Genomic DNA, 12,080 nt, shown 5'->3' with positions numbered 1-12,080 from the left:
CCGAACAGATTGGCGTTGCGAAGGAACATCCCACAGTCACTGCGGATGCAAGTTGGGAATTAATTTACGGAGCCAGAGTCGTTAATGGCCTGGAAATCGTCGGAAAGGTGACCCGGCGGATGCGGTCACATCCTGACGGCGGCTCCTGTCTATCATGCACGTGATTGGAGCGGGTGCCATCATCTTTAACTCTAGTGGGTCTATCCCTATGGGCCCGAGGGACTGACCATGGGTGAAATGTATGACATGACACCCAATATCGACCTGCGTAGGATTCGAACCCAACCATCCATGGGGTCCAGGGAAAGTCGCACGGATATCTTGGGACGACACGTCCTAACTGGGGGGTTTCCGACACCAGACCAGACTGTCACCAACGAGGGGGAACAATCAGCGATGGCCAGGGTTGAACCCACGCTTGCGGCTCTAATGGCGGCTGTCGGTGGTCTTCACCTTTCCCTGAACCAGAGAGTCCACGCTCTGGAGCGCAAATTGGATGCCGTTACTTTCGAGATGGGGCGTATGAAAGCGGCTTGTGTTCAATTTCATGACATTGTGAAAGTGGCGGCGTCCACAGCAACTGGTTTAATCGATGCCATCAACCCTGTACAGCGAGTGGGGAGTGAGACTCTGCTTGGCAAGTCAGCTAATGGCTATGTATCGGAAGTCCCTGTTGTGTTGGCATGTTCAGTATTGACATTGACGGAGAGAAAATCGCGCCGTAAAGTACATCTGTGGGCTTATGTGAGGACTCAGGAGTGGTTTGATGAGGTGGCCCTCTCGCTTTTTTCGAACTCAGTTAAATGTGACTGGAAACAACGTTGGGAGTTAAAGATGGCGCGGATGGGACCCGGTGATAACGTGATTGACTATGCTGTGATGTTTCCGGCTCGCTCCTGTGTTCAGCCAAGCGGACACTTTTGGTCTTCTCACTTTTCCAAGATGGCGACTGTTTGGTTGGAGAACACTCGTGTACCTGATCGAACTGGCCAGGGCTGACACCGGCTTATCCTTCAAGACATTTGTTCGAGTTGTGGCTGTGTGGGACTCACTTTATAATGTTGCTACCGGGAGGCGATGTAGGCGAGTAATAAATCCCCCGATCTTAGCCCGATTGTGTAACTGTTAAATATCCTTACTAAGGGGGAGGCTCAGAGTTAGCGGGAGGGGAGAGGCCGGGAGCCTGTACAAAGGCCCTCCTCCATTTCCTATTTTGGGTTATAGTTTAGATGGGGCGACAGGCACACTGCTAGTTGGGGTTTGGCGTAAGCTGCATGCAGCGGTGCAGGGTGGGGTGTTGCGCGCTTTGCGTTTTTTTTGTTTCTTTTCTTTTCTTAATTATCCTGACCCCCTTTTCAGTATTACGGTGACAATGCGAGTGTCAAAAGTTTGATTTGGGTATCTTCTACATACAAGGACTGTAATGTATCCTGTTCATGATCTAAGTATAGAGTGATTTTGTGGGCGGCGGGACCGATGGGCAGCACCCTTCGAAAGGGCGAACCCTGTTAATTTCATAATCCTGATTGTTTAGGAGTGTTGAGTCTTGGTGTCCTGTGTCTCATGTCGCTACTGTCCTGATTTTTCAACGATATGATAATTGTATGTATCTGATTGCATTGCACCCGATACGTTCTTATTGTTATTGCCTTTTTAAAACTAATAAAAAGATTTTTTTTTAAAGTATTGGAAGTATGGTTGTGGTCTTTTGTGATGTTAACAGTGTGTCCATTAGAAAGTCTTCTTCTATTGGATCTGTATGTAAGTCTACTCCATGGAATGTAGCTGCTTTATGTATGAGCTGTGTGAACCCAATGGTGTCATCTGGTGGAGATGGCCTAGACGAGTATACATCGTCTTGTGGTAGATCTGGTGCATCTGGTGCATTATAATCGTTTCATGGGTCACCTGATGGACCAGCTATATCATCTGGGTCATTAATATCATCCATTTGATGATCACTCTCTACCTCTTGTGAGCATGTATCCCCATAATCCTCATCTTGTGGTATAAGGCTATGTGTACTAGCTGATGAATGCCAGGAGAGATATCTGCTGGCATTCTGCTTCTGGTGAAGTAATTCTTATAGGGGAAGTTTGAAAAATGCTTTTTTAGAGGAACTAGCGATGGTTTGGGATAGTCCATTTTCCTCTTTTCAGGCACTGTGTATACATGTCCAGTCTTTGGATGAATTTTGATAGTTTTTTTGCCTTACATCAGGTTGGAAAGGTTCTTCTATAGGCAAATCCTTTTTCGGAGCCGATTTATGTTTGGGGCAGACAGGTTTAGACTTTGCAGTGTCTATTGTCTTTGGAACGGGTCTTGGTTTCGGTTCCGAAGATTTTTCTTGTTTTTTCTTTGTATCTGTGCTTTTTGGATCCGAAGCTTTTGTTCCCTGGTGTTTAGATTCATCTGCCTTCGGAGCCAAAGTATGTTTCGGTATCGGAACTGCTTTCGGGTCCGCTTTTTTCGTTACCGGGGTCGTTTTCGGTTCGATAACTTTGGAAATGTCTTTCGGTGTTTTTCGGTACCTTCGGTACCGATGGATGTTTTGGTGCCGGCGTTGTCTTCGGCTTAAGCACTTTTTGCTTTTCGGGACCGACAGACTGACTCGAGCCTGAGTCGACTGGAGGCTTTTTAGTGCCCTTTGCTGCCGATCCTGAAGGCGGGGCGTCGGAAGGTTTTGATCGGTGTGCACCTGGACCCGGAGGTGGAGGTGGAACCAAAGCCTGTCCCGGTGTTGGGGGGGGGGGGGGGGGGGGGGGAACAGGGTCGACGCTCTTACTCACGACCTGTTGACCAGCTGGAAGAAGATAGTCATCTTCTGATCGATCGTCGTCTCCGGAAGCTGACTCCTCTGCTTCGGAAGCGACGTCTTCTTGCTGTTCTTCGGCGTCTACCTCGATTGGCGCCTCGTCTATGATGAGGTCTGGTGTCGACGACGATGACTGTTCCATAGCTCTTCAAGCTCGAGGGTCCCGGATTGTTTTCCTGGACCGGAACGAAGGGCAGGCCTCACAGTCTCGACCCATGAAGGTCGGTGTGGGGAAACTTGTGTCCACACTGAGGGCACTTCTTGAACTGTGTTCTTTCCATGAGGCAAAGGCCCAATGGCGCAGTTGGGCCCGACGGCCTCGACGAGCGCTGGAATCGAGAAGTGGAGCCTTTCTTCGACGCGGGCGACCGGAATCAGTGTCGAAGACTATGTTGATGTTGTATATTGATTTCTGGGTTCAAAAAGAGATCGGTAATGGGACCGAACAATAAACACATCCGAGCCCGATGGCGGAAAAAAAACAATCTGAAGATGGAGTCGATGCCCATGCGCACTACAGTCTAAGGGAGGAGTCATCCAGCAGACAAAGACTCCTCCAAGACAACAACAAAGTGTAATCATCCGGGCCCACCACCAGATATATATATATATATATATATATATATTCATTAGACCTCAAAAATCGATCCTGTACTTCTGAAAGCACATGCCCCCGTTTTGTCCAGTTACTAAGCATGTTGTCATATGAGAAACACTGTCCACTCCATTTGACTACGGCGTGGAGCATTCGGTCTGTTGTAAACTGAAGTACAGTATAGCAATTTTCTCAGCAAAAATTCTTTCCTCTATCAAAAGATATAACTTACCCGTGATGCAGTGTCTGTCTGTTGATAAATGGGTCACTTACACCTACTTGACTGTTATTTAGGTTGAGCATTCAAGACACTTCTCATCTTTGCATCTCATCAGTCCCACCTGCACTTTCCTTCTCCCACAAACTCTTTCTCTTCATTTCTGTTTTCCTCTACCTTTCTCTCTTCCTCTCTCTTTCCCTCCCCATTAATTGACTCTTTCTCGCTCACTGGATTTTCTCCTATAGCTCTTCAATCTCTAGTGGTACAGCACCCGGGATAATATGCTGCATAGCTAAACACTTATAAGGTCCCGAAGGCGAGACCTATTGGCTATGTCAATGCTTGTTTTGGATTTGTAAGGTCATTGCTTGAGTTTTCACTTTTAAATATTGTGTTAATTCTTTTGGACCATTGTGAATGCTACAAAATAAAAAAGAAAACGAAAAATAACTTGAGTTTTTAAGACAATTCTTTCTTACATTAATTGAAAATCTCAACTAGTAATGAGTACAGTGCTGGCACTACCTGTTTATTAAACAAATGATTAAGGCCTGTTAGTGCCACTAAAGATGTCAATGGCAAAATGAGGAAAACATCTGTGCCTCTCTTCAAAGAGCAAAATGGATTGTAGCTTCTATGGAGTAATTAGGAACGTAAGGGACTTCCAGAGGGAAGTCAGAAGCACAGAAAAAAGCTCCAGTTCACTGCCTTCCATCAGAATACGTCAGATTCAAAAATAGATATTGTGTTGGTTTGGTTCTCCTTTAGACAGCCAAACAAACGAAGGATCAATAAATGCTCAAGGCAACTACAAAGGCAAGGTGCTGAAACATTGAAATGTGGGCAAGTTCTGAAAAGTAAAAATTAATAACTGCATTAACTTTGGGCCACTAATAGAAAGGAGAATCTTAGCTGTGCTACCAAAATGAGATGAAAAACAGCTCACCTGCTCATTAGCTTGGGCTCGACTGAAATGTAACGTTACCGATCCACAAGGCAAACAGAACAAAAAAAGATTGTGTGCATAATAGAGTGTTAGATTTGGGGGTCTCTGGTTGGCACAGGTAACTACTTGTGACAAGCGGGGACCCTCTCCTCTACTCAGGATAAGGGGATCACCCTCTAAAATAACACCTGCTCACCCTCTAGGCAGTGTGGCGCAAACAGACAAGGCTTATCTCAGAAACGTTTTACAGGTTAAGCATTTGTGAACACATACAGTAACTCAATGACAACACAACAAAAGGGATACCACACTAGGATTGGTATAAAAATAAGTATTCTTTATATAAAGGCTTAGCACAAGACCCAAATAATGTTTTAAAAATGAGGCAACAATACTATTTTAGGCAAAGAGTTCTTTGTTATAAAAATGCGTAATTCAATAGTCTGTGCGAGTCGGGTCTCTTCGTTCGACCCTACGGGGATGAAATGCAGCCACAGAGTCAAATGCGCGAAGCCGACGCTCCGGTCTGATGCGCTTCGGTCACAGAGGGCGAATCGTACATAGTACCTTAAAAATGCATCCGACGGGGACGAAGCGCTGGCAAGAGTGAAGGCAAACCAGGGACGGTGTCAGCAGTTTTCCGAGGTGGGTCCGGCTTGTTGCAGGCGTCTCAGGGCGAGGCGTCGGCACGGGACTTCGGGGAGCGATGCGGACGGTCCGGGTTTCTGAGGCGTTTACTGTGAGCAGCGTTGATCCGTTTCGTGCCTCCTAGCGGGGATGTCTTGGTGATGTGCGCAGCGTGACACGAGGCGACCGGTACAAGTCATACGTATGGGCCGAGCTATTGGAGTGCGGGGCTGCCAGGGGACCTCACGAGCGCAGTGCACGGTGGCCGGTACGCTGCGAGCGTACGGGCCGTATGCAGCCATGCGGTGCGCTCCGATCCCTGAGCCAGCGGCAGGAGTGCGGCTAGTCAGCGTGGCTCGAAGGAGGGAGAAGGAAGCGAGGTGCGGGCGGCCTTTGGAGATAGTTGAAGCACAAGTTGATTAAAGTCTTTTCAGTCTTTTCCTCTCCTTTCACAGCAAGGCCACCACTGCAGGCCAATCCCCCAGGTCAGGGACAGTACTCCTTCTTGCAGCTTTCCCAGTTCCTTCTTGTCGGGCAGAGGTTCTTCTTGGTTCAAGCAGGATCTAATTTTTTAGGAGCAGGACTCCTATATTTAAACTACAAATCTTTTGTTCTTTGCCTAGTTCAGTCCAGTTCTTGAGCACTTTGCTGACATGAGGCTGCCTTCTTCTTTCAGGGTGCAAGGCAGAGACATCAGACACTCCAGAGGAGGTGGAGCCAGCATTGTGGTGGCAGAGCACAGCCCTATTCAGAGTCAAGGGGCACTCCTCCCACCCATCCTGGTGTAATCTTCCTATTCACCACCTGGCTGCCCAGCCTGTCTCCTGGAATTCCCCAGCCCTGTCACTCACAGAAACCAGACAGCAGACACACATCAGAGCAGAGGCGGGCTGAAATGGTTAGGCAAGCAAATACCAACTTTCTAAAAATGGTAATGGCAAACACAGAACATTAAAATAAACTTTACTAAAAGATGTCTTTTATTATTCTGAGTTCAGGCATACCAAACTTGAATTTCTACCGTGTTCCCGGAGTCTGTTGGGATCATAGAGTGTAACAATTCCAACAGCCCATTCTCACTTATGAGAACAGGTAGCCTTACAATAGTGAAAAACGAAAATGGCTGTAATTCACTATTAGGACATGCCGCACAAATCAATGCTTGTCCTACCTTATACTTACAATGCACCCTGCCCTGGGGTCTACCATAGGGGTGACTAATATGAAGTTAAGGGAAGGTTTGGGGACTGGCAAGTAGGTGCACTTGCCCAGTCTGCATGACAGTACCAGACTGCACGCAGGTTCTGCAATGGCAGACCTTAGACACATTTTACAAGGCTGCTTCTGTGGGTGGCACAACCAGTGCTGCAGGCCCACTAGCAGCATTTGGAATTTACAAGCCCTGGCACTCCTGGTGCCCTTTACTGGGGTCGGACAGTAAACCAAATAAGCCAATCATGGAAACCAATCAACATATACACTTTATACAGGGAGCACTTGCACTGTGGCACTGATTGGCAGTGGCACGGTGCTATGAGCAGCTAACACCAGCAAAACACATGAGGCAACAGCAACAAAAATGGAAGGGAGACCCACGCCAATGGTGCTAGGTCTAACATAGAGGGTAGTATCATCCTAAGGTCAAACGTCTTGAATTGCCATCTCCTAATGATGGACCATTGCAGGTTTTAGATTGGGCATTAGGTCTTTAAAATGTTATCTGCCTGAAAGTAACCAGTGAAAATTTACTGACAGTGCTCCTGAAGCAGAAGAACCTCAAGGTAGTTTGAACATACTGTCTTCTTGGAGAAAAAAAATCAGCTTGTTTTCGAAAAGTGCTACAGCCTTTGCTGTCTGCTATTTACTTAACTACTGAAAGAATAATGTGCTCTAGGTCTACAAAATCTTAATGAATGAACCGTAGCATAATAAAGCTACGAAAGATTGACACACTGAAAACTAGTGTTCCAGCCAAGTCAGATACATATACATAGTGCCAATAATCTGGGGTATGAAGGTGCTACTCACAGCATATTTGTGGACAGTATAGCAATTAAAATAGCAAGGTTACAGGAAAGTAACTTTTTCATAATAAACGAATCACAGAATCTATGTTGGAGAAGCAATGTTACGGCCCAAAAAAAAGTAAATGAATCTAGGAAGAATCTTTGCTGGAGCAGTTTCTTTTCTTTTGGCTTCAGTATTCTTTTCTGTGGCAGCCATTTACGTGCAGACAGAGCATTAAACGTACAAACGTAACATAAAACGTACAAACGCTCCTTCTCAGGAATGGCACCAAGGATCTGGAACTCACTCCCCCCTGAATTAAGGCTCATCACCTCTACCATACTTTTTAAGAGAGAAGTAAAAGCTATCCTCATGGCTAAATACACTTAATTATTATTGGGGCTGTTATTTACAGACGCTGTACCATTCAGTTCCAATGATCTTTTTTTGCATTCTGTATTAATCGTGTTATTGACCTGCCTGTGGGTTTACGCTATCAATTATTTGTACTTGTATCATTATTGATGTATCTGGCTGACTATGCTCCCACATGTACCTCCCCCACCCCAATTGTCATTTAATCACACGTTGTTCCTTTCGGCTGTGAAGCGCTCTGATATCTGCAAAGATCTTGTTCGCGCTATATAAAACTTTCAAAATAAAATAAATAAATTAAGTGGGCCGGGTCCTGACGGTGCTCAGCACTGGCAGTTCTAAAAAGCAGGTGCTGAGGCAGGTGCCTATCGGGCTCTCCAATTTTGCCCTCACCTTCAGGGTGCCTTTGATGTAACTTCCAAAAGTCCAAAAGACTACCAAAAGACGTGTTGCTGTGGCTCACACTGGTTAAATGGAAGAGAAAGAAAAGAGTAAGCGCATGTTTCTAATATGTTTAATTTCACAATGCTTGTGGGTATACAATATGTTTTTGTGACTATTGTCTGTATGCGTCCGTTGTAGTTGTTGCGCAGCAAGCAAAATCGATAGGGTCTGTTCAGCCTTTCGATTAAAATCACGCGCGTATTCGAATCCAATGTTGTGTATACATATAAACACGCACGACTGTTGCAAAGTGAACCAACTCCTCCCCCCTCCCACTTCCCAGTCTGCCATCCTGACACCAACTGTCCATCCTAATATATGTAGACTATTGTCTCTGTGCGTCCATTGTAGTTGTTGCGCAGCAACCAAATCGATAAGGTCTGTTCGGCCTTTCGATTAAAAACACGTGCGTATTGGACACGCGCATATTCGAATCCAACGTTGTTCTATAAAAACACGCGCGTATCCGAATGCAACTTTGTGTCAAAAATTTCAAAGCAATCGGTGAAGAACTTTCGGAGATTTAAGATTTTGAACAGAACAAACAAACATTGACATTTTTATGTGCCTGTTTGGGCTTTCGATTAAAAACACGCGTGTATTCGACACGCACGTATTCGAATCCAACGATGTGTATATAAAAACACCCGCATATTCGAATCCAACGTTGTGTCAAAATTTCAAAGAAACCGTGAAGAACTTTCGGAGATTTACGATTTTGAACAAACGAACATTTACATTTTTATTTATATATAGAATATTATAAATTGTATTATATACAACAAAGCCATAGTTGTTGCAGATTTGTCTTATGCAATTAACAACCCAAGCCAATAGTTACTTGCTGTATTATATATCTGGATGCAATGACAGAAACAGCAAAATACCAGTCAGGCGGCACACTATGCTATGCACAGGTTTTTAGCATAGGTGTATTTAAGCCACGCCCTTAATTACATAGGCTACACCCCTTTGAGAGACACCCCACCCCCACTCCTCTCCACCCCAGTTCTTTCACCCTACTCAAAGCCCTGGGTACAACATTATAAAGCACACATTTAGCACAAGGTGGCCCTGCATTCTACCTTTTCGAATTCAGGAGGTGGATTCTTCCCTCGACAGAGGTTGGATAAGGCCCAGACAGCATTTCTGGTCATGGTCAGTCTGGTGGACTTGGTGAGGAGTCTAGAAGAGAAACAAAATCCAAGATCATACAAAGAACCTCGAATGCAACACACGTCTTTAATGGCATCCATGTGAATTCATTACCCCCAAAACAACCCTAACAAGTAGCCAACAACTGCTACTTGCCACTTCCATCACCATGTTCTTGCCTCAAATCTCTTTCAGAACCTGGTGAATCAATTCAGATCCCAGCCTGAAGATTACTTCTTAAGCCTCCAATCATCTTTCCAACTTCTTCCAATTTCTCCTACCATCCTCTGAATGCAATGTCATGCTTTCCTGTCTCCTGTGATCACCTTCAAACTCATTCTTTCATTCTGGTGCCTTCCAACACCCTATCAATCCATTCTGGACCCTGATGATACTCAAAGATGGTCTTTTTACCACTCAATATTCCTGATAAATGCACTCTGGACTATGCCAGCACCTTACAAATGCATTACAACATCTCCCTGCACCACGAAAAAGCATTCTGTCCACCAACTTCTGAATGCCTTCAGTGCCTTATGGATGTCTTCGGAGGCCAGAAATTGCAACACTACAGATAATTACTTTCATATAATGTAAAGCATCATAGTTGACGCCCCCATACCCCTTCAACCCCCACCTCTCAAGGCAGGCAGAAGTAGTAGATCATCAAACGTTCCGAATTAAACTGCCAAATCCTCCAGTGTTGTCCCCAGAAGAACAAGTTACTTACCTTCGGTAACGCTTTTTCTGGTAGATACAGTATCTGCCTGTGGATTCCTCACCTTGTGAATATCCCCTTGCGTCAGCAACATTCGGAAATTCTTTTGTAGCTTCGTGCTGACGTGGACGACATCACAGAGGCACGGCATCGCGCGCGACTCCGATGACGTCACCGACACCATAATAAGCCCACGCCGGCGTGATGACGTCAGTTCCGCCCTTTTTTCCGTGCCTTCGAGGCACACGGACGGACCGACAATAATAGATATATACATAGTATACAATAGTCAAGATAACACACACAGTGTAAGGACAATGCAGTAATTCAAGAAGAATAACATATATACATTAAAACATTGCCATTATCGAAGGTATAGAAGAGTGGACAACTGGGAGGCGGGTGGGCATGTGAGGAATCCACAGGCAGATACTGTATCTACCAGAAAAAGCGTTACCGAAGGTAAGTAACTTGTTCTTCTGATAGATACATCTGCCAGTGGATTCCTCACCTTGTGAATAGATTCCCACAGCAGTCCCCACTCCCGGAGGAGGGTGTCCACTCTCCTATACCAGAAAATCTTGAAGGACAGAGCGCGCAAAATGGCCGTCCCTCCTCATCTCGCCATCCAAGCAGTAATGCTTTGCAAAAGTGTGGAGGGAGGCCCATGTCGCAGCTCTACAAATGTCCTCTACAGGAACACCTCTAGACAAAGCAGAAGTTAATGACTTTGCTCTAGTAAAATGATCCCTTATACCCTCTGGAGGTTCCTTACCAGCCAAGGCGTAGCAGATCTTGATGCATAGAATGATCCATCTTGAGAGTGTGCGCTTGTGCACAGCTCGTCCATTCTTGCAGACAGCAAATCCCAAAAAGAGCTGGTCATCCACCCGATAGTCTTTAGTTCTATCAAGGTAAAAGCTCATCGCCCTCTTAGGGTCCAGACGGTGAAGACGCTCCTCCTCCTTAGAAGGGTGAGGGGGAGGATAGAAGGTAGGTAGGGTAATGGACTGTCCTAAATGGAAAGGAGTAACCACCTTAGGCAGAAAAGCAGCCCTGGTCCTAAGAACCATTCGTTCAGCATGAATGGTCAAGAATGGGGGCTTTGAACTAAGAGCTTGAAGCTCACTTATCCTCCTTGCCGAGGTAATTGCGACAAGAAAAACAGTCTTAAAACACAAAAGTCTCAAATGACACCTGTGCAGAGGTTCAAACGGAGAACCCATTAAATATGTAAGAACCAGGTTCAAGTCCCATTGAGGCACAATAAAGGGAGTAAGAGGAAACTTATTTGTTAAACCCTTTAAAAATCTCAATACAACAGGAGATTTAAACAAATATGGTTGATCCGGTAAACATATAAAAGCCGATAAAGTTGATAGATATCCCTTTACCGTAGCTACAGCAAAACCTTGAAAGCGCAAACTGAAGTATTTCTGACAGCCGAGCTCTCAAAGGATCAACAGAATTCTCGCCACACCAGGATACAAATTTAGACCACCTATACGAATAGATGGACTTGGTGGAGTCACGCCTAGCTGATAAAATGACATCCACCACATCAGGTGGGAGAGAAAAGGAATTCAGGTTGCCCCGTTCAATCTCCAGGCATGAAGGTGTAAGGTCTGGAGGTGGGGGTGTAGAACCTGCCCCACCATCTGAGAGAGGAGATCTGCCCTGAAAGGGAGACGGAGCGGCGGGCACGGGGAGAGGAGGAGAAGATCTGTGTACCATACCCTTCTTGGCCAATCCAGGGCGACCAATATAACTTGGGCCCGGTCTTGGCGAATCTTCCTCAGAACCCGAGGAATCAAGGGTATGGAAGGAAACGCGTAAAGGAGTTGTGAGTCCCAACTAAACTGAAACGCGTCCCCCAAGGCTCCCTGCATCGGAAACTGGAGGCTGCAAAATGACGGGCAGTGAGCATTCTCGCGAGTGGCGAACAGGTCCACCCGAGGAGTTCCCCACGTCCGAAAAATCGTGACAAACTACCTCTGGGTGAAGCCTCCACTCGTGGTCGGCTGAGAACTGCCGACTGTGACTGTCTGCACGCGCGTTCAGAACTCCGGCAAGATGATTTGCCATCAGACAAATCTGATGATCCTGAACCCAGGACCAGAAACACAGAGCCTCTCTGCAGAGACACTGCGACCCTACTCCTCCCTGCTTGTTGACATA

At 45.9% G+C, this 12,080-nt stretch overlaps 1 protein-coding gene across 2 annotated transcripts in view; it reads right to left on the bottom strand.

The window, feature by feature from the left end:
* Positions 1-12,080, bottom strand: part of KPNA6 (karyopherin subunit alpha 6) — a 685,221-nt gene that overhangs the window by 192,579 nt on the left and 480,562 nt on the right. For both annotated transcript variants that reach the window (XM_078680680.1, XM_078680679.1), the window contains exon 8: positions 9,115-9,214. In XM_078680680.1, coding sequence (XP_078536806.1) covers positions 9,115-9,214 — 100 coding nt within the window. The remainder of the gene's footprint in view (positions 1-9,114; positions 9,215-12,080) is intronic.

The sequence above is a fragment of the Lissotriton helveticus genome, chromosome 3_1 (genome assembly GCF_964261635.1).
Source record: "Lissotriton helveticus chromosome 3_1, aLisHel1.1, whole genome shotgun sequence".
NCBI classification, from domain to species: Eukaryota; Metazoa; Chordata; class Amphibia; order Caudata; family Salamandridae; genus Lissotriton; species Lissotriton helveticus.
This window is presented reverse-complemented; position numbering and strand designations above follow the sequence as displayed.